General features: G+C 41.1%; 1 protein-coding gene across 1 annotated transcript; it reads right to left on the bottom strand.

Annotated features, from left to right (window-relative positions):
* Window positions 1-655: 655 nt before the first annotated feature.
* Window positions 656-11,167, bottom strand: si:dkey-12l12.1 (uncharacterized). Its single transcript, XM_062985752.1, has 5 exons — window positions 11,024-11,167; window positions 3,706-3,816; window positions 3,382-3,492; window positions 2,994-3,053; window positions 656-1,220 (listed from the first exon to the last, which is right to left on the bottom strand). The coding sequence occupies exons 1-5, from the start codon at window positions 11,138-11,140 to the stop codon at window positions 1,149-1,151; spliced, it is 471 nt and encodes a 156-aa protein (XP_062841822.1). The 5' UTR covers window positions 11,141-11,167; the 3' UTR covers window positions 656-1,148.
* Window positions 11,168-23,645: the final 12,478 nt, after the last annotated feature.

The following is a 23,645-nucleotide window of genomic DNA, read 5'->3' as shown; positions in this document are numbered from 1 at the left end:
ATGAGTAATAGTATGTGCACACCCGACCAGAGCTATTAGACATCCCATGCAAAACATTAGCTATTAATATGAAATCCCTTGGCATCTGGAAATGCCTTTTCTCAAAATTTTAAAGTGTTCATTCAGTTAGAATGAACAAATCAACTCTGAAAGTGTCCACATGTATCTGTGTTTAGCCGTATGTTCCTCACTGTTTCACTTTTAAACTTGTGTTATAACTTGTGTTATAAGCTTTTCCAAGAGAGTCTAAAATGCTTATCATTAAAAAAAGCTTAATGTGATTTAATGTAACGTGTTAAGAATGACATAGAAACACTAAACACTAAACCAATACAATATGTTAAATGTTGTTTGTACTGCCTGAGTCGCTTTTACAGTGTCATATCAACCATTTCGTCTCATTGGAGGCGCTTTTAAAAAGGTTAACAGCAAACTGGGACAAAGTTCAATCAGGTAAACTTTGATTTTGCCACTTCTCATGTGAATGCGCCTTAAGGCCTTGCTCTCTATTGACATTCCAGTTTCTTACAAAGGTGTTCATCAGGGTTAAGTTCCTTCACAACAGTCTGAGCCTTGTCTGACCATGTCTTTATGGACCCCACTTTGACCATAGGGGCCCAGTCATGCTTAATAATAAAACACCGTATGTAGAAATATTTATTAGATATATCAGAGGAACAGAATCCATTTTTATATAAAAAAAATCAACATGAAAATATTTAACTAGAAGAAGTATAAATGTTGTTTGCTTTAGCAGTGTGCACGAAATGAGAAAATGAGTATTTGGTCCTTTCCAGTGTCCTTACATTATGTTTCATTGTCCTATAGCAGTTAATCGGCAGTCAAAAAATACATCAAGTCAAATGTAAGACTTGTCAAATGCAATGAAGTTCTTATTAAACTATTGCTTATTTTACAACAAATATTAAAGGTCAGTTTGGGGACAATAGTAGGTGTGGTGATAAATAGCAGTAACCCCTAATAATGTGATAATTTTACTATATAATGCTTAAGGCTATACACCTACAGGGTGCCTACATGACTGAATCTAAGCAAATACTCAGATATAAATGAAGTGAATACATGTATCCCTGTATTGTCCTTTGTATTTGTCCTTGGGTTTGACTTTCTTTTCCAGACGTTCCATCTCATGAGCAGACAGCAGCTTTCGTGTTCTTCTTTTTCCTGGTTGCACTTCTCCTGTACCTTGGCTTCATCAACTGAAACAAATCAAGTATATGTAAAACATATCATTAATATGTTTGTTTATTAGGTTTTTAACGTCACTTTGGTTACATTCATGACAGGAACGGTAGTTACTCATTACACAAGGTTCTTCAGTTCACAAGGTTATATCGAACACAGTCATCGACAATTTAGTGTCTCCAATTCACCTCACTTGCATGCCTTTGGACTGTGGGAGGAAACCGGAGCACCCGGAGGAAACCCGAGCACCTGGAGGAAACCCACGCAGACAAGGGGAGAACATGCAAACTCCACACAGAAAGGGCCTGGACTGCCCCACCTGGGGATTGAACCCAGGACCTTCTTGCTGTGAGGCAACAGTGCTACCCATTTAGCCACCATGCCGCCCTATTATTAATATCCATATATATTATGGCCAATAGAATGTGCACACCTGACCACAGCTACTTTGCAGTATGAAAGTGTCTGTGGGAATGTGTTCCAATGTGTGTGTGCCAATTAAGTAAGTGTTTTTAGAGAACTAATGATAAACAGACAGGCCTGGCTTGCAATAGACATTTCAAATGATATTGCTGGTGTACAGTTGGGTTGAGAGCTTTATGAACGCCAAACTTTTCAGTTTCTTTATGGATCTTGCTTTGTGCACAGGGGCCCAGTCATACTAAGCCCACAAAGCTGAGATTTTAGAAAAGTTACATTTACATTTGTGGCATTTAGCAGATGCTTTTATCCAAAGCAACTTACAATTATGACTGAATATATTTCAAGCAATTGCTCAAGGGCTTAACAGTGGCAGATTGGCAGTGGTCAGGCTAGAACCGGCAACATTTTGATTACTGAACCATTATCTTAACTGCTTAGCTACTACTGCCCCAAGTGGTTTAAAGGTGGTTCATAGGTGGCGTAGTGGCTTGGTGGGTAGCACTGTCGCCTTACAGCAAGAAGGTCCTGGTTTTGATTGACCTGACCTCTGATTTCCTCCCACAGTCCAAAAACATGCAAGTGAGGTGAATTTAGAGATCAGACATTGTCTGTGACTGTGTTTGACATTAAAGACTTGAACTGATGAATCTGTGTAACCAGTAACTACCTGTTTCGTCATGAATGTAACCAAAGTGTGTAAAACATGACAAATCCTAATAAATAAAAAGAAAAGTTCATGCACCTCAATGCATCCAGTAAACCAGTAAGTATGAGGGGTGGGCAAATTCTTTGCACCACGTTTCCATTTAGGCTACTAATTTGGTTATCAGTTGTCTAATGTCTAATTAAAAGTGCATTTTAATATCATCAACAAATCTGATTAATCTGCCTGGACTTTAGGATAGTTATTTGGTCATGTAGTGCACATATACACTTAATTATATCTAATTGTTAGTTCTGCACACTCAGGAAAACACCACAGTAAATAAAGTGGTTGTGCATTGCTGTGTCGTAAAACTCTCGTCTGTTTTGTTAACCTACAATGTGATTTGGGATGCAACCCTATTTAAATATAAATACACACAGCTTATAGGAGGACAGAAGTATGTGCAATTTATTAGACATGTAAAAGCTATGTGGCTAAATGGTTTCAAATTAAGCTTATGGCTATAGGTTAGCGCTTTTTACTTTGAATATGTTATAATTAAGGTTATGTTTTTGGTTACAGGCCTAGTTGTGGGATTAGACGGATTCAATTACACCATCGTCGTAGTCAGCAGTCGTGCCTCATAAATATAGTTGTGTATAATAAAGTGCTTGTGTTTGCGCTTGCGTGTATGTAACAATTACAGCCGTGCCTGTACCTTTAATGAAGACATCGCTGAATCAGCAGCGGGTCCACCATGTCCTCGAGCTCTCACTACCTGTAACAGAAATATCAAAATTATCCAGATGTTTTGCTGCAACCAGTTAAGCAGATATGTAAATATGCTGATCTAAATAATTATCTGCCTGGGGTTGATTAATTGGGAAAAATTGTAAATATACGTGTTACAATTAAATTTTTGTTTTACCCAGATTGGACACCAGGGTACCAATATTTATGAATTACTTAAACAAATGTCCATTATTAACACAAATGAATAGAGATAAAGATGTTTTTCTGTAGTATTTTCATTGTTTTTGCTTTGATTTTGTTATTGTCGCTTAGTAATGTTCAGCTTAAATGTTCAAATTCTAATGGATACGTACCTGCAGAGGGGTTGCCAGGTTGTTACTAAGCAATGAGTGACTCCCAACTCGTGACCTGAGAGGAGCGGGTCTCCTCTTAGTGCTGTTCAGGTTACGCCTTGATCTATCAGCCTGTAATAGTAACAAAAAGGATAAACTACTAAAGATTTGTGTTGATGCATGTCTTTGCGTTTGAATCTTTAACTTGAACTGTCATGCACATTCTTGGGGGGTATGAGGTGGTTCTAACTGTTTAGCTCATCAGGGTACACACCAGCTCTATAAATAGCTTTGTAGCTTGAATAAAAAAAACATTTTTAGGTTTAAATTAAGGTGTGAACACACCTGAATGAGGGTGTTGGGAAAACCCTTGGCTGTGAAGGCCCCTGGTAGGTGGGCTTGGTTGTGATGTCCTCCTCTACCATGCTCTGGGCCGATCTGTCTCGCCATCCTTACCTAAAATGAACAAAAATTATAAAACATACAAACATATTTAATGTAGCTACACATCTGTTGGGCTACAAATTTTACTTTGCTTTCAGAAGCAGTATAATTGGTTTAAATCACACTGTTATTGGCCTCTGCAGTCCATTATTGTTCTGTAGTCTGGCAGATGTAAGATTGCCAGAACTTTAGCTGCCCATGTGCCAGGTGCAAATTGTACCATTTGGGGGAGGGAATCATCAGAGGCGGAACTACAGGCGTAACCCCATTGGCTGCACATATTATGCATGTATTATGGCAAGCCAAACAGGAAATATATAGCAAATATATATATATGAGATATTTGTTGAGGGGCCCCAAATTTTTTTTTGCTCTGGGGCCCATGAGCTCCTAGTTACGCCACTGAGAATCATGGTCAAAATGTGTAATTTGTATTCTTCTAGTCATTGCGAGGCGCCCTTGTTAGTGCGCTCTCAGTTCTGGTCCCAAGCCTGTATAACAGATAAAAACATTGCATCAAGAAGGGCGCTCAGGTGGGACGGAACGGAACCTCACAACTGATGCAATTACGATCTCTGCTGACTGATTGATGGTAATGTGATCAGGGTGTGGCTTTGATCCGCATATGAACTCGTCTCATGAAGGTGAAAAGATGCAGTAGGCTACTGCATACGTTTCAGAGGGGGAGTGTGTTAGTCTCGGCTCTCCTCAACCAAGTGGAGATCAACACCAGTGGAGAGGAAACGTAATGCGATCAGGTAATTAAACATGACTAGACTGGGAGGAAAACTGGGAAAAAAAGAAGGGCATCTGGGATGAAAACCATCAACGATGCCAAATCAATTATGCTGACCTGAATGATGGGCTACCCTTAAATACAAGAGCAGCTGAAAGAATAAAAAATCTTTGTATGTTTATATGATTACGCTTTATTAACATCTGATCTGCAAGAGGTGAAATGTAGAACTTTAGCTTGGAAGGCCTTGTCACAATACCGAAGTTAAAGGAAACTGAGGGAAGTATTTGTTTCATTTATTTATTTATTTATTTTTCCAACACATTTGTACTTTTTCATCTGTGTCCTCTCCCTTTTCTTCTTTGTTCTGCTGATGTTGGACATTCGTAAAAGAACTGGAGTGGGGGAGACTCAGACAGGACATTGACTCATATTAATGGAATGGAAAGTCTGTTCCATTCAAGACTATTTTGGTCAACCGGACTGGTTAAGGCAACCGGATGGGACCGGTTGCCTCAGACAGCGCAGCATCAGGTTTGAGATCAAAGCATTACTTTTAACCATGGCCTTGTGGTTTAGACCCCAAACTGCACATCTGTACGTCCTCACTGCTCCATTTAATGTCTGAATTTATTTCTCTTGGTTTATCCGTTATCCTCATTCAGGAGGAAGAGACAGAAGAAATGAGCACTTAACTGTGGTTCTTTATGTGTGTATTGCCAGGAATTATAGAGATTGTGTGTAAATCATTTTTACATGGATCCTAATATATACATAAATACAGTAATAACTATATTAAGACATTCTAATTCTGACATGACGACATGATGTGCACTTTTATGTATAAATCCACTTTAAAAGAGAAATGTTATATAATATTATGTTATATCTCAACCATTATTGTCTACTAAAGTGCTTTATCCATGCTGGTTTTACAAAGAAACACTATGCAAGCTGGAATACCAGTCTATGCACCATGTAGCATAACCATGTTTTTAGGAGGTAAGAGGAAACCAGTGTACCTAAAGAAAATGATCATAGAAAGAATATGTAAAACCCCTAACCAGTAAACAGAGGCAAGAATCGATCCAACCCAAAGAACCCACTCTACTAGGAGTTCTAGACTACATTTTTCTACAGTATATCATTAATATACTTATTTTTAAAGCATTTTGAAGCAAGTCCTTTTTTGTGTGCGTGACCTTTAGAAGTGTTTCTGTAGTGAACATTACCTTACTCTAGTTTAAGTAGACAGTCCAAGAATATAAATCTGCTGAAACCCTGTTAGAACCAATAATTTTTGCAAGCAATGAATAAGAGTGTTAGTAAGTAAGTGCTAGTCAGCTTAAGTGCTTAGTAAAGAGTTGATGAAGGTTTTAAATCATCTCTTGAAGACTCAGATGTTCGGACAGACAAGAAGCTTGTTCCACCACTTGGGTGCAAATACAGAAAAGAGCCCTGATTCTCGTCTTCCTTGAGCTCTGGATGGAGGATCAAGTCGAGCGAGACTAGTGGCTCGGAGGTTGTGTGGTACAGAGCATGGTGTGATAAGTTCTCTAAGGTAGTTTGGTCATTTTTTTGCTTTGTAGGCGAGCATCAATGTTTTAAACTGAATGCGGGCAGCTACAGGAAGCCAGTGAAGAGAACGCAGCAGTGGGGTGATGTGGCAGCGTTTAGGTTGGGCAATTTGCTCTATATACTTTATATAAAAAATTATCCACTCATACCAGCACAACACACACTAACACACCACCACCATGTCATTGTCACTACAGTGCTGAGAATGATCCAACACCCAAATAATGCCTACTCTGTGGTGGTCCTGGGAAAGTCCTGACCACTGAAGAACAGCATGAAAGGGGGCTAACAAAGCATGCAGAGAAACAGATGGACTGCAGTCAGTAACTACAAAGTGCTTCTATATGGTAAGTAGAGCTGATAAAATGGACAGTGAGTGTAGAAACAAGGAGGTGGTTTTATTGTTATGGCTGATCAGTGTATATTATATTAATCCTTATTTCTGGTTAATGTCAGGAAATTAGTGGTCACTGTGATCAGACAAGTCAACCTTTCAGATTGCTTGGAAATGCTGGACTTGGTTGAAGAATAAAAGGACCATTCAGGTTTCCACATTTCCAGGTGTTTGGCCTTGTATTTTGTAAACTATCACAATCCCTTCTCACTATGTGAGTGGATTTCATTTTTTTGTACATTCCAGTAGGTAGATCTACTTTTCTAAATTTTTAAATTGAACGGTGTGAGTGATTCTCTGGACTGAACTATCACCATGCTGTATTTTTGCTTTGTGCTCAGTATTTCCAGGATGTGCTCCAGACCCATTCCCACTCCGACCAGATGTGGTTATTAAAGACCAAACAAAGAATAATCATTTTTTAAACAGATGTGGGAAGGTATTAAATTATGAACAGGGCCTTTGTGGTGCAGTGGCTGGGTTAATCCCCCTTCCACAAATACTATATCATTCATGATGATGATAATGCTGATTTAGTTTTAAAAAAAAATAGTGATTTAGATTTGGGACAGTGGTAGCCTAGTGGGTAGAGTTCTGAGCTAACAATTGAAAGGTTGAGAGTTTGAATCCTGGCTCTGCAATGCAGCCACTGTTGGGCACTTGAGCAAGGCCCTTAATCCTCTCAGCTTCAGTGGTGCTCTGACCCCAGCTTCCAGACGAGCTGGCATATGCGGAAATAGAATTTTATTGTACTATACACTTATACATGTATATATGACAAATAAAGGCATTCTATTCTAATCTAGTTCCGCAGGTGGTTAAAGCTCAAGAAAGGTTAAAAATAAAGGTCCTCTTTTTTTGGCATGGCTTTGCGGTTGCAGATGTGTGCCTAACTGAGGTTGGCAGCTGCACATGGCCAGTTCTTCCTCTTGTCCTCGAGGTTGGCTCTCTGGGCGTCCTCAAAGTGTGTTACTGCATCTTTAATTGTTCTGCGCCAAACGATAGCCAGAGGACAGCTCCCCGTATAGTACAATCTTGGGAAGGCGGTGGTCGTCCATTCTGGCAACTTGGCCAGCCCCGCGTAGCCTTATCCTCAGGAGCATGGCCTCTATGCTTGTAATGTCTGCTTGCTGGAGGACCTCGACATTCGTAACGTAGTCACTCCAACGGATATTGAGGATCGAACGGAGACAGCGCTGATGGAAGCGCGCTCTAAATATGTTAATATAATATACTATTTATTCTTAGTTCTAATAGTTGTATTCACCACAAATCTTTATTGCTGAAGAAGGTCCTGGCTTCGACTCCCAGGTGGAGCGGTCACGGTCCATTCTGTATAGAGTTTGCCTGTTCTCCCTGTGTCTGTGTGGGTTTCCTCCCACAGTCCAAAGACATGCAAGTGAGGTGAATTGGAGATACTAAATGGTCCATGACTGTGTTTGCCATTAAACTTGTGAACTGATGCATCTTGTGTACAACATTATACAAGTTTAATATTAATACATTTTTCTGTTTATGGTATTTCATTTCATGTTAGACCAACCGCCTCTATGCTTTATACCATTACAGATTTGCCTGAACTGGAAAAAATAGCCACTCAAGAAACCTTAAATTACATTTCCATATATGGTAACTGTGACTGTTCGCTCCACTTACTTACTCATATTTATTAGGCTATTTTTGCTCATATAAACTTGTGTTATGTATTATCAAGATGCTTGTAAATTTCAGGCCCCTAATGGTTAACGCACTATTCCCTCAATTTAGCCTCTTCAGTACTAGTTTCACTGTAGGTGTTCTACTCAGGGCTATTAGAACTGACGATTATTACAGTATTATTATTATTATCATTCCCCAATGCCTCTTAAAGCCATTAATGTTATATACAAGTACAACTGTTCCCTTACACTGCCAAGATATCCCAGGTTTTACTCCACTGTTTAGGAATTTAAGCAGACACAAATAATGCAAATTAATGCAAAGTATCTCAAAGTCAACAATATTACTCTTTATATATATATATATAAATGCATTTTCTCCCTTTAGCGTGTCCAATTGCCCTATTGCGTTATGCTTCCTCTCCACCAATGCCGATCCCCACTCTGATTGAGGAGAACGAAGCTAACCCATGCCCCCCTCCGACACGTGGGCAGCAGCCATATGCATTTTGTCACCTACACTTTTTACGAGTACAATGCGGATCAGCACTGTGTACGGAGAGACACACCCTGACAGCACTCTTTTCACATTTCTGTGCAGGCGCCATTAATCAGCCAGCAGAGGTCATAATTGCATTAGTTATGAGAGAGAGACCTATCTGGCTTAGTCCCGACCATATCTGAACAACAGGCCAATTGTTGTTCATGTGGCTGCTCAGCCCAGCCTGCAGGCAGAGCTGAGACTCGATACGATGTATTTGAGATCTTGGTGTTCCAGCAGGTGTTTTTACCGCTGCACCACCTGAGCGGCAACAATATTACTCTTGGTTCTACTTTCTTCTGCTTGGAAAGAACATTCAGACGAAGAAATTAAGGACAAAAAGTGCCCAGTTTAGGTTATGTACTGTTAAAGTTCAAAGGGTTGTGAGTTTAATCCCTGTATTAAAGAGTTAATTGCCACTAAGGTCATTAAGCCCCTTGAATGCTCATTAATACTATTTAAGAAATTAACATTATTTTTAAAAAGCCCAATCTCATGTTTAGTTATTTTCTAGGGCAGACTACAGTCAAACAGATTTGACCACTCTTGTTTTGAGAACATATTGGACAACACAAGTCCACTAACAAGGCAAAGGATTAGAAGCCAAAGAGACCCACCGATACATGGACTTCATAAGACATCTGAGTCCTGTGGTATTTGGTTCCATGATATTCCAAGCAGGTCAATTCAACTGTATTGACTTACAGTGCATTCTCCATGGGTAAACAATGCACCTGTGCCTGGCCGTCCACATATTTTTGGATAAAATAGATTTTCTTGGACCAGTTGCCATCTTCCATTGTTCCAGTGTCCTACACTGATGCCTGTGTGCCCATTGTAGGTGCTTTAAATAGTAGACAGGAGTTACCATGGGCAGTGTTCTCCAGGTCACCCAAGGAGGATGGGGGTTCCTGCGGAGTCTGGTTCCTCTCAAGGTTTCTGAGTTTTCCTTGCCACTGTCACACTTGACTTGCTCAACAGGGGTTTTTGGTCTGTTGGTCCTGGATTCTGTAAAGTTGCTTTGAGACAATGTCTATTGTAAAAAGCGCTATACAAATACATTTGACTTGATGTGACAGTGTGACTGATCTCAACTCATCAGCCCAATACACAGAAGGAGTTGATGCACTGTGTTGTGACACATTTACCTCATAATTAAAATCTTATCTTGGTTCCTTTCTGATACCACAGCCTTTATATACTCTAGCGAAAGTAAATCTTGGCTGGCCACTGTCCCCCCTCGAATTACTGTTGATGCCTGTGATTGGAGGTACTGCAAACCAGACACTCGTGCTGCTATATTTACTGCATTCAACATGAGTTCTCCAAGTAACTCCCATCAGCCCAACATTTAATATATCCATGAACTAGACATGCAAAATGGAAATGAAATAAGCATAGCCATGCACAATTTTAGGGGTTTTGTGCATATTATGGGCCTATAAAACTCAGATGGTATACCAGCATGGAATACCAGTTTAGAATGTTTGGACATTTTTAAATAGCAAGGTGACAATCAACAGCATTTGTAATACAAGTGTGGATCACAAATAACATGTTTTATCCTCATTATACCAACAGTAATGCCATTAGGTGAATGAATTATATTAAAGGAATAGGATATCTTAGTAACACAGTCAAATGTTATGTCAAAATGTAACAGGTGACAGCCAGGTTTTGTGCAGAATGTGAAATTAAATATTAGAGGCCGGTAATAACCAGATCAGTAGACTGAGACCATTTAAATCATACAATTAATGCTATTAATAATATTAAATTCTTATACATTACTACTCATAATTGTATGTATTAATGAAGTCCATGTGCCACCTGTGCGTCCTGTGACCACTGATGAAGGTCTAGAGGAAGACCAACTCAAACAGCAGCGATAGATGAGCGATCGTCTTTGACTTTACATCTACAAGGTGGACCAACTAGGTAGGAGTGTCTAATAGAGTGGACAGTGAGTGGACATGGTGTTTAAAAACTCCAGCAGCGCTGCTGTGTCTGATCCACTCATACCAGCACAACACACACTAACACACCACCACCTTGTCATTGTCACTGCAGTGCTGTATCCTGTGGGGGTCCTGACCATTGAAGAACATGGTGAAACCAGGTTAAAAAGGTATGTAGAGAAATAAATGGACTACAGTCAGTAATTGTAGAACTACAAAGTGCTTCTATATGGTAAGTGGAGCTGATGAAATGGACAGTGAGTATATGGCTGATCGGTATATATGAAATGAATATAAGAAATATCCTACAACTAGTATTAACAGTATATATACAGTATATATAAAAGCCCTTACCTTGACCCTGCTGACCTGGGCATTGGCACAATCTGCGCCACCGTCTGCACAGTCAAGAGCTTGTGTGAGCAGGTAGCCCTGCACACACAGCACCCAGACCCACAATGCTGTTCTCATTTCTGCTAGAAGCTCTGTGCGAGACGGAGAAAGTGCATCGAACTGTCAGCTCGGCACTTTTCCATCTGTTTTATACTCCCAGCCTAATGGACACCAGATGTGAGACGAGGAGGAGAGAGCATGCAAACACACACACTTACACACACACACACACACACACACACACACACACGCACGCACAACCTTACACTTATGCTTACTTAAACATACTGTATTCTTCATATCATATATATACAACCTCGGGTATTCTGTTTATTCCCGCCATCATCATCACACATATATCATACAGAAATGCCAGGTATGCCCGGCATACACATTCGATTTTATGATGCATACACAGAGTATAAAAACTGGCCCTGTCAAAGCACTTGTGGTTGCGAGCAAAACAGTAATTACAGCTGGTCCATCCCTAATGTTCTCTCCACAGAATGTCTCGAAAAAAGCTGGCAGAAAGATTGGTAGGGGTTTGGAGCAGCGTGCGCTAACCACATAATAGGCACATTCCAGATTGTGAGGACATCGCAGGGTTCGCTTTGAAGACGCCCGTGCCATTATCCGAGGGCGTGTAAAGAGATGAGTTCCAAACAATTAACCAGACAGTCACAAAGCAAACAGTTCATGCAGCTGTCACATCCAACATCTGGACCTAAAACACACGCGAACGAAAAGTCAGCCCGTTTGTTTGGCTACCCTGACTGGCCCTCTGGATGGAACGTAGCCATGCCGTGAACACTGGTGTTTTTGTGCACTTTAGTTTCTTTTCCAGAAGGAACAGCCGCCTTGACCTTTCACTGTTACTGTCAAAAACGTCTGGCTAATGTTTGTGCGGCTGTCTTTTTCTCACTCCCACGCTCTCGCTGCATTTCAATTCCGCTCAGGACCTCAAAGCCTTACTTTCGTATTGATTCACAGTCTGACGGAGATTAGTGGAAGGAGCTTGAGTTGCAGTATTGATGCGTTTAAGAAGACGTCCCGTGAGTCATAAGAATAGGTCCCGAATTTGAATGGCTATTAATCTAAACAGGTCCACTCAGCATTTCCGTGAACTGCTGACTTTGTGAGATTTACTGTATGGGTAAAGCTCACTTCACAGCATTACTGAGACCTGCACTTAGGCTGGAAGACTCAACTGGTGATTGTTAATGGTGCAGGATGGATGCATTTCTACACTCACTGTCCATTTTTTCATCTCCACTTATCCATCTGTTTCTCTGCATGCTTTGTTAGTCCCCTTTTATGCTGTTCTTCAATGGTCAGGCCATGACCACCACAGTGCAGGTATTATTTGGGTGGTGGATTATTCTCAGCACTGCAGTGACACTGACATGGTGGTGGTGTGTTAGTGTGTGTTGTGCTGGTATGAGTGGATGGAGTTTTTAAACACCTCACTGTCACTGCTGGACTGAGAATAGTCCACAAACCAAAAATATCCAGCCAACAGCGCCCCATAGGCAGTGTCCTGTGACCACCGATGAAGGTCTAGAAGATGACCAACTCAAACAGCAATAGACACACCACCACCATGTCAGTGTCACTGCAGTGCTGAGAATGATCCACCACCTAAATAATACCTGCTCTGTGGGGGTCCTGACCATTTGAAGAACAGGGTGAAAGCAGGTTAAAAAAAGTATGTAGAGAAATAGATGGACTACAGTCAGTAATTGTAGAACAGTAGGCAGCATTTTAAGACATCTAAGAATTTGGACAGCCTTCTTCTCAGGAGCGTGTGTGGAATGACAAAAAATGCTGTCACAGTCACAATGGTGGCACAGTCGTAAAAACACACGCTGGAACCAGAGCTGGGATCTCGAATACATCGTATCGAGTCTCAGCTCTGCCTGCCCGCTGGGCTGAGCAGCCACATGAACAACGATGGACCTGTTGTTCTGATGGGGTGGGATATTAAAAAGCCGGATAGGGTCTCTCTCATAACTAATGCAATTGCGACCTTTGCTGGCTGATTGATGGCGTCTTCACAGAGACAGGAAAAGAGTGCTGTCAGGGTGTGTGTCTCCGTACACAGTGCTGATCCGCATTGCTCTCGTCATAGTGTAGGTGATAAGATGCATACTTCTGCTGCCCACGTGTCGGAGGGGGCATGGGTTAGCTTCGTTCTCCTCAATTAGAGCGGGGATCGGCATTGGTGGAGAGGAAGCATGACGCAATTGGACACTTAAACGCGCTGAAAAAGGGGGAGAAAAATGCATAAACAAAATATATTTAAAAAAAAAAAAGCTGTCACATTCACGTTAGCCAAGGAAGGCTGCAGACTAACTAGCACCACAGATTTCTTTTTCCAGGCAAGCAGTGGATTCTTACCAGGAGGGTTTAACATGAACAGTATTCCTTTATGGCTTGTGGCAGCGTTTTGACCAGACGATAGCTGTTGCAGGAGAATCACCAGGTCAGTGGCATTGCTAAGACGGCAACTGGCAAAAATGGGCTTATGTTGTCTAAAAAGTGAATAGTAGAAAAGAGAAATATGATTAATTAGTGTATTTCAGATCATGCTAATTTAATCGCTTGACATCTTAAGCTTGATGATTCACTTAGAACTGCAGAGTGACTCTGACTCTGGAATGATTTGACTTTCTGCAGGAAAATGACTCACTTAGATTTTTAGTACGTCTCCAAGTTCTTCATCCTCTCCATAATTTACCTGAAATTACGGCTTGCTCATGGCTAAATTCAGCTAAGCAAAATGTCATGTTTTCTGTTCGCTGAGACTAAGCACATCATGCCATGCAAATCTTTCCTAAACTGGTGAAGTGGTACGTTGTGTCCGGATTTGGAGTAATTATGGAGCAGATTTGTCCTCGTTATGGTCGGGTATGACATTTGTGTGGATCACGTGGATCAAATTATATCATTTACTGCCATTTATTTTAGTTCTAGGAGACTGTAGACTGACTATTAAATTATAATATTAATCAAGTTGAAATGATTGGTTTTCTAATATGAGACGACATTAACATATTGCTAATATCGTCTTGTATCAGCAAAACTAGATTTATGGTGCATTTATTCTAATTAGGCGGGAAGAGAGACATAGGAACTGTATCTTTATCCTTTGTGGCACTGCGAATTTGGATTAAGTAGATCATACTGTATACACTATATGACTAAAACTATGTGAACACCTGACTATGAGTTTGCTTGTCATCCAATTTCGAAACCATTGACGTAATTATACATTTCCCTCCCAATTCTTTGAGGACTCAGCTGGCAAGGCTTCCTTAACATTTTGGAGGATGACACCCTACTGAGGGTGTTTTCCCGCCCTACAGGACCCACTGTGACCCTGGAAATGGTGAATACATATTGGCAGTACATTTATTTTTTTATGTTTAATAACTGCTTTATCTTGCAGCTGATTTATCTTGAAACCTTCTGGTTTATGGCAGAAATGCTCTCTGGAAAGGTTGCCAGGTATTTAGCATCTTATCCCCATTTGTAGATGGTTTTTCTCTGGGTGATCCAGTGTTCATCCACCTCCCAAAAACATGCATATAAGCAGTGGCGTAACTAGGAGCTCATGGGCCCCAGTGCAAAAAAAAAAAAAAAAAAAAAAGATTTTGTGTCCCCTCAACAAATTTCTCATATGAATATATATATGTGTGTGTGTGTCATTTTAATATTTTACTTAACAAAAATTTTGTTTGTTTGTTTATTGGGATTTTAACGTCATGTTTTTTACACTTCGGTTACATTCATGACAGGAACGATAGTTACTAAGATTCATTAGTTCACAAGGTTACAGTCATCGAACAGAGTCATGGACAATTTTGTATCTTCAATTTACCTCACTTGCATGTCTTTGGACTGTGGGAGGAAACCGGAGCACCCGGAGTAAACCCACGCAGACACGGGGAGAACATGCAAACTCCACACAGAAAGGACCCGGACCGCCCCACCTGGGGATCAAACCCAGGACCTTCTTGCTGTGAGGCGACAGTGCTACCCACTTAGCCACTGTGCCGCCCCAAAAATATTGTAATATAATAATAACGACCTGGCAAGCGCAGCCAATAGGGGGGCAATGCGGTGCGGGGGTTGAGTTCATGTTGTGGAGGGCCTCCCTCCGCCATGGGCTCCAGTGCACCTGCTTCCCCTGACCGGCTGACCCCCCCTGGTTGTTGCACCCCTGCATATAAATAAGCTCGACACTCTAAATGTGTGATTTTTTGTGATGGACCTGCGTACCATCCCGGTTGTGTTTCACTAATACAATCTTCATACCTGTCCTAGACAGTAATCCTTCCTCAGTACCTCCCCCTGTTTCAGGCCCTAATTCTAACTTTGTTTTGCAGTCCCAGACTGTACCTCATGCCATGATCCAGGTTCTGTAACTGTCTCTGGCACAGCTTCTTTGTCATGTTATAATTGTGTGTATGCTGGTGCAAATAGTTTATACAAACCCATTTCCAAAAAAATTTGAAACAGGAAGCAGTAGTTTCCTAGATGTTTAAATAAAAACATGATGTTTATGTTATGAAATATATAGATTATTTGTAAATATAAGCTAATTACTAATTAAATGCCTGCAGCACATTCCAAAACAGTTAGGACAAGGGCATTGCAAGACTGCTAATTTATGGACCCAAACTGTCCAGGGTACTTCTGTCCTGGACCCACCCAGTGTTTCCTTGTGGAATTGGACCAGCCACAATTCAGGATGAAAATGAAACAAAAAAAGAAAATGATGATTATGATATATATATATATATATATATATATATATATATATATATATATACACCCCGATCAGCCATAACATTAAAACCGCCTCCTTGTTTCCACACTCACTGTCAATTTTATCAGTTCCACTTACCATATAGAAGCACTTTGTAGTTCTACAATTACTGACTGTAGTCCATCTGCTTTTCTACATACATTTTTAGCCTGCTTTCACCCTGTTCTTCAATGGTCAGGACTTCCAGAGGACCACCACAGAGCAGGTATTATCTAGGTGGTGGATGATTCTCAGCACTGCAGTGACACTGACATGGTGGTGGTGTGTTAGTGTGTGTTAGGCTGGTATGAGTGGATCAGACAAAGCAGCGCTGCTGGAGATTTTAAATACTGTGTTCACTCACTGTCCACTCTATTAGACACTCCTACCTAGTTGGTGCACCTTGTAGATGTAAAGTCAGAGACGATCGCTCATCTATTGCTGCTGTTTGAGTTGGTCATCTTCTAGACCTTCATCAGCAGTCACAGGACGGGGCCCACGAGGCGCTGTTGGCTGGATATTTTTGGTTAGTGGACTATTCTCAGTCCAGCAGTGACAGTAAGGTATTTAAAAACTCCAGCAGCGCTGCTGTGTCTTATCCACTCGTACCAGCACAACACCACCATGTCAGTGTCACTGCAGTGCTGAGAATGACCCACCACCTAAATAATACCTGCTCTGTAGTGGTCCTGACCATTGAAGAACAGCAAAGCATGCAGAGAAACTGATGGACTACAGTCAGTAATTGTGGAACTACAAAGTGCTTCTATATGGAAGCTGGGGTCAGAGCTCAAGGTTAGACATTGTACAGCACCCCTGGAGCAGACAGGGTTGAGGGCCTTGCTCAAGGGCTGCATAGCATTGGCTGTATTTAAACCAACAGTCTGCAGATTGATAGCCCAATGCTCTACCCACTAGGCTACCACGGTCAACCACAGATATTTTCTTGAGAAAAAAAAATTGAAGCCATAAAGTTAATAGCTTAAATGACCATAAATACGTAAATAAGTAAAGTCTGGAGGCCGGAGCACGCTGATGAAAAGATGCTGGCGGTGTACCAGCTACAGTTTAGTGTGAGGATTTCAGAGCTGAATATTTGTGGTCTGTTGCACATTCATTTGGCCAGGATGTGGTTTACAGTGAAATGTTAAAGTGAAATAATAGGAAACGGTCGCCTTATAATGGTCACTAGTGCTAGTTTTCACTGTAAGTCATACATTCATGAGTACACGATGTAAAGCAAAGTATAGTAACTTTTTTCAGCCAACAAACTGTGTCAGTCTAAGGTTAATGTTCGGAATTTAAAGGAAATGTCTCTTTGGGTCCTGATTGGCGTGTAATAGAGGGATTGTGTTACATGTGCACTTTAAGATTTTGTTATTGTGCTCTACTTCAGACAGTGTGATTTTTGTGTGGAAATTTGTGTGTGGGTGTCTGGCGATTTTGATTGCAGTCACTTTTGAAACCACAATGATCCAGCAGCAGAACATAAAATACTGGGCTCTGCAAATATGAACTCTGTGAATACCATTCCATAAAAAAATTCAAGCGGAATATCAGTTTAAACTGTTCTTAAAGGAAAACAGACACGTTTGGTTGTTAAAAGTATCAGCCTGGATATTAAATGAAAACTGAAAACCAGTATATGTCTGGAACTACTGTATGTTTTAGTCAAAGACACCCATCAGTATAGGACTAAGTGATTAATTAAATCAAATACACTGACCAGCCATAACATTAAAACCACCTCCTTGTTTCTACACTCACTGTCCATTTTATTACTGACTGTAGTCCATCTATTTCTCTACATACTTTTTTTTTAGCCTGCTTTCATTCTCAGCACTGCAGTGATACTGCCATGGTGCTGAAGTGTTAGTGTGTGTTGTGCTGGTATGAGTGGATCAGACACAGCAGCGCTGCTGGAGTTTTTAAATACCGTGTCCACTCACTGTCCACTCAATTAGACACTCCTACCTAGTTGATCCACCTTGTAGATGTAAAGTCAGAGACGATCGCTCATCTGTTGCTGCTGTTTGAGTTAGTCATCTTCTAGACCTTCATCAGTGGTCAAAGGACGCTGCCCACGGGGCGCTGTTGGCTGGATATTTTTGGTTGGTGGACTATTCTCGGTCCAGCAGTAACAGTGAGGTGTTTAAAAACTCCATCAGCGCTGTTGTGTCTGATCCACTCATACCAGCACAACACACACTAACACACCACCACCATGTCAGTGCTGAGAATGATCCACCACCCAAATAATACTTACTCTGTAGTGGTCCTGGGAGAGTCCTGACCATTGAAGAACAGCATGAAAGGGGGCTAACAAAGCATGCAGAGAAACAGATGGACTACAGTCAGTAATTGTAGAACTACAAAGTGCTTCTATATGGTAAGAAAAAACACGGTTTGTCTAGTTTGATCCAGTGGCCAGCACAAAGCCCAGACCTTAACCCCATTCCACACTTTTAGGATGATAACAATTGTGATTGCAAGCAAGCCATCTGATCCAACATTAGTGCCTGACATGTCAGTAAATCTACAATAACTGGGTTACAAGTATAAAAAATATGAAGGAACTTCAAAAAGTTTCCGCACTTTTATATTTTGGTTGAAACTGTGAGGGCGAGAGGAGACATAATTGGTCGTGTCTGAGACACTGAGAGAGAGCTTGTAGTCCGGATTTAGCGCCATCTGATTTCCATCTTTTTGGACCACTCAAAGAAGCTTTAAGGGGAAGAAGATTTTTATGTGATGATGATGTGACAGCAGCGGTGCATCAGTGGCTACGCGCTCAACCAAAAACATTTTTTTCTGATGCCATTAAAAAGTTGATACGACGCTCGGAAAAATGCATCGGAAGGTGACTGTGTAGAAAAGTGATGTGATTTGTTTTTGAAATTCTTAATAAATATAAACTCAAAAAGTGTGGAAACTTTTTGAAGAACCCTCATATATACACAGACATTTCAGCCCTAGGACATCTTTTATGTGTTTTAAAACTTCGTGTGAGGCCCAGTTTCTAAAACCCAAATTTTAATTACCCTAGAGATGTAATTAGAAGAAATAATTGCAACCATCTACGCCACACTCATAATAAAACCACAGAGCACAAAGTATCACCCTTCATAATGGGAATGTAATGCTCTCATATAAATAGCTGTTTTCAAAATGGCATGCTATGCACACTGCTTGTACTAGACTGTGCCCAAAAATTATGTGTAGTATGCAGTATGGGGTGGCTCGGTGGGTAGCACTGTTGCCTCACAGCAAGAAGGTCCTTGGTTTGACTCCCAGATGGAGTGGTAAAGGGTTTCCTTTGGGAGATCCGGTTTCCTCCCACAGTCCAAAGACATGCAGTCAGGTTAATTGGGGATACTAAATTGCCAGTGTGCACCCAAAACCAACATTTCCAGTACATAAATACAAACCCTGATCAACCATAACATTAAAACCACCTCCTTGTTTCTACACTCAGTCCATTTTATCAGCTCCACTTACCATATAGAAGCACTTTGTAGTTCTACAATTACTGACTGTGGTCCTTCTGTTTCTCTACATGCTTTGTTTGCCCCCTTTCATGCTGTTCTTCAATGGTCAGGATCCCCACAGGACCACTACAACGCAGGTATTATTTGGGTGGTGGATCATTCTTAGCACTGCAGTGACACTGACATGGTGGTGGTGTGTTAGTGTGTGTTGTGCTGGTATGAGTGGATCAGACACAGCAGCGCTGCTGGAGTTTTTAAACACCTCACTGTCACTGCTGGACTGAGAATAGTCCACCAACCTGAAATATTTTCAGCCAACAGTGCCCCGTGAGCAGCGTCCTTTGACCACTGATGAAGGTCTAGAAGATGACCAACACAAACAGCAGCAGTAGATGAGCGATCGTCTCTGACTTTACATCTACAAGGTGGACCAACTAGGTAGGAGTGTCTAATAGAGTGAACAGTGAGTGGACACGGTATTTAAAAACTCCAGCAGCGCTGCTGTGTCTGATCCACTCATACCAGCACAACACACACTAACACACCACCACCATGTCAGTGTCACTGCAGTGCTGAGAATGATCCATGATTGAAAGCAGGTTAAAAAAGCACGCAGAGAAACAGATGGACTACAGTCAGTAATTGTAGAACTACAAAGTGCTTCTATATGGTAAGTGGAGCTGATTAAATGGACAGTGAGTGTAGAAACAAGGAGGCTGATCAGTGTATATGGGTGGTGTGTAGTCTGTGATTTCAAATGCCGTCAGTCTTCTTCACTTCCTCTCTCCCTCTCGCCTACTTCAGCCCCTAATAATTAATTACACTTGTTCCTCATGATTGCCCTTGTGATCTGTGGAAGCTTCTTGGGTTGTTCTTCTGTTTATGTGGGTTTAGTCTGTGTAGTTTGGTCAATCCTTTATACCAAAGCCCTTTTTATTTTTCCATTTCATTTTAAATTCTAGATTGACACCAGTCACTCTGGAATATTAATATGAGTTTGTCTGATTGGATATGTTCTGCCTGTGATATAACTCTGGCTTTGGAGGTTTACTGTGAGCCATGGAAAGCTTGAACAAAGAAGCAGTGCAATGACGTTCACCTACAACTTCAAATGGCTCACGTGTGACCACGAGGGCATCCTGATTCTGCTAGCAGGTACGCCTACACAGTTATGCTGTTACTGTACCAGTATGCCATTAAATCTTAACTGGAAGTTGGGACTACATATATGAGGGTTCTTTAACAAGTTTCTGCACTTTATTGTTCCTGAACTTTATTTATTAAGAATTTCAAAGACAAATCACATTACTTTTCTACATAGTCACCTTCTAATGCATTTTTCTCAGCGTCATACCAACTTTTTAATGCCATCAGCAAAAGATGCTTTGGTTGAGCGTGTAGCCACTGATGCACCGTTGCTGTCATTTCATCATCGAATATAAATCTTCTTCCCCTTAAAGCTTCTTTGAGTGGTCCAAAAAGGTGCAAATCAAATGGCACTAAATCCAGACTATAAGCTCTCTCTCAGTCTCTCAGACACGACCAATTACTACTCCTCCCACCCTCACTGTTTCCAACCAAAATATAAAAGTGCAGAAACTTTTTGAAGATCCATCAAACAAGTGTTGAGATCTTGAATTAACAGTGATGTCTCAAAAATATATTAAAGTAGATGTGTACACTCATGCTTTAAATTTTGGGATAATTGCAGAATGCTAAGCATTACAGACCCATTCAGATTAATTTGTACATTTAAAACGAGTGAGCGGCACGATGGCTAGGTGGGTAGCACTGTCACCTCACACCAAGAAGGTCCCGAATTTGATCCCCAGGTGGGGAAGTCCAGGTCCTTTCTGTGTGGAGTTTGCTAAAATATAATTGTCACCTTCCTTTACTATGCATTTTTCCCAGCGTTGTACCATCACATGGAAATCTTCTTCCCCTTAAAGCTTCTTTGAGCGTCCAAAAAGGTGAAAATCAGATGGCACTAAATCCGGACTATAAGCTCTCTCTCAGTCTCTCAGACATGACCAATTACTACTCCTCTCACCCTCACCATTTCCAACTAAAATATAATTAGTACCACCAGGTTTCTAGTATGCAGTGTATAACCCACAATGCAGCTTGTAATTATAGCCTGGTTAAAGGGTCAGATTGCTTAAGGTAATAATGCTGACACAATAACATTCGCTAACGATCAGCTTTTTCTCTCGTGGTTTATCCAACCACAAAATTTGAACTTTTTTGCCCCTAATTTTCCTCTCTTTCTTGTCCTGTTCAATCACCCAATCACATTTCTCTTCCTCTACTGCTGCAGACTTTCACTCCTGACCAAGGAGTCCCACGACTAACACACGTCCCCTCTGTTAAGTGTGCAGTAGCCGAGGTGAGTTCATATGGGGATCCTATCGCACACAGAGAGTCACACACTGATCCCTATTATCCTCCGTCTCATTGTTCAGGCGCTATCGATCAGCCGGCCGAGTTATGAGTTACCATCACATGAAAATCTTCTTCCCCTTAAAGCGTCTATTAGTGGTCCAAAAAGGTGAAAATCAGATGGCGCTAAATCCGGACTATAAGCTCTCTCTCAGTCTCTCAGACACGGCCAATTACCACTCCTCCCACCCTCACTGCTTCCAACTAAATTATAAAAATTCACAAATTTAATGGCTGAGTGGTGAATGACTGGTGTATGACAGATGTATCACAAAAGAGGCATGTTTCTTTTTGTTACATACACCAATCCAAGAAAATCATCGCAATTCCACCCAGCCCCACTGACCACATCTTTAAATTGTGGTCGGCCCAGATCCCCAGTGAAGTGAGCGTAAGATTTCAAAATGCAAGCTGACAACTTTTTATTGAAGCGAACATTTCTCTTCAGATCCCTTTAACGTATTTCCTGTGCCGCAGAGGGCAGATTGGCATGTTTTCTGTTTTTCTATGTTCTGCAGCTGCAAGTGTTTGGATGAAAGCGGTTTTGTGTTGAAAAAAAAAGTACTTAATGTGTCTGTGAAGCCAGTTCACTCTTCATGCTTTTCTTCCTGTCCTAAAACTCGTCCTGACGAAGCTTTTCTGTATTCATATGATGGAAAGTCTTTTCCTGGCTGTTCCTGAATGTTCTGCCCCAGAAGACTTACAATACGTTCACTGACTGTACAGCTGTTTCTGTTTCATGGCGGATATGGTAGTTTTGCTTTTGTCAAGACTGATTAATTTTAAATTGGTCCAATAGGTCTAGACGAGCACAGAAAGCTGGTTTTCTTAAAAAACATGCAGTGGCGTTTGGAATAGTCTGAAAACTGACATGTCGGGCCATGGAAATAAATAGGTAATGATGTACACAAGATTTGTTGTGTGGAAATGATATAAATAAATGCATTTATTGTTTTATTATTTATTTATTTATTTTAATTTTGTTTATGCATTTTCTTCCTTTTCTCCCCCTTTAGCGTGTCCAATTGCATCACGCTTCCTCTCCGCCTATGCCGATCCCTGCTCTGACCGAGGAGATCGAAGCTAACCCACGCCCCCTCCGACACGTGGGCAGCAAGCCGTATGCATCTAATCACCTACACATTGACGAGTGTTGTGCCACCTAGCGTTGTGTACGGAGAGACACAATCTAAGAGCACTCTTTTCTTATCTCTGTGTAAGCGCCTCTAATCAGCCAGCAGAGCAACAGGCCAATCGTTGTTCATGTGGCCGCTCCGCCTCAGTCAGCAAGGCAGAGCTGAGATTCGATACGATGTATTCGAGATCCCAGCTCTGGTTGCAGCGTGTGTTTTTACCACTGCGCCACCTAAGTGGCTATTATTTTATTTATAAAAGCAATTTTTTGCTGTAATATATTGTGAGACGGTGGCTAAGTGGGTAGCACTGTCACCTCACAGCAAGAAGGTCCTGGGTTCGATCCCCCAGGTCCTTGGGTTCTTTCTGTTTGCAGTTTGCATGTTCTGCCTGTGTCTGTGTGGGTTTCCTCCAGGAGCTCCGGTTTCCTCCCACAGTCCAAAGACATGCAAGAGAGGTGAATTGGAGATACGAAGTTGTCCATGACTGTGTATGACATTAAACTTGTGAACTGATGAATCTTGTGTAATAAGTAACTACTGTTCCTGTCATGAATGTAACCAAAGTGTGTAAAACATGATGTTAAAATCCTAATATTAATAAATAAAATATATTGTGAGATTGGGTAAAACAGAAGATGCTGGTACTGCTGCAGAGGGAGTTTTAGCATTTCACACCACGAAGCATCACTTTGTTCTTGACAAAATGTTCA

This window comes from Trichomycterus rosablanca, chromosome 23 (genome assembly GCF_030014385.1).
Source record: "Trichomycterus rosablanca isolate fTriRos1 chromosome 23, fTriRos1.hap1, whole genome shotgun sequence".
NCBI classification, from domain to species: domain Eukaryota; kingdom Metazoa; phylum Chordata; class Actinopteri; order Siluriformes; family Trichomycteridae; genus Trichomycterus; species Trichomycterus rosablanca.
Note: the sequence above shows the minus strand (reverse complement) of the source record. Positions and strands in the feature narration are given on the sequence as shown.

Excerpts from the sequence above, each read along its gene's own strand:
- si:dkey-12l12.1 (XM_062985752.1), bottom strand. The coding sequence starts at position 11,140 with ATGAGAACAGCATTGTGGGTCTGGGTGCTGTGTGTGCAGGGCTACCTG. Across the intron at positions 3,054-3,381 it reads ACCTGGCAACCCCTCTGCAG|GTAGTGAGAGCTCGAGGACA; the intron begins GTACGTATCCAT and ends TTTCTGTTACAG. Across the intron at positions 1,221-2,993 it reads CAGCGATGTCTTCATTAAAG|TTGATGAAGCCAAGGTACAG; the intron begins GTACAGGCACGG and ends GATTTGTTTCAG.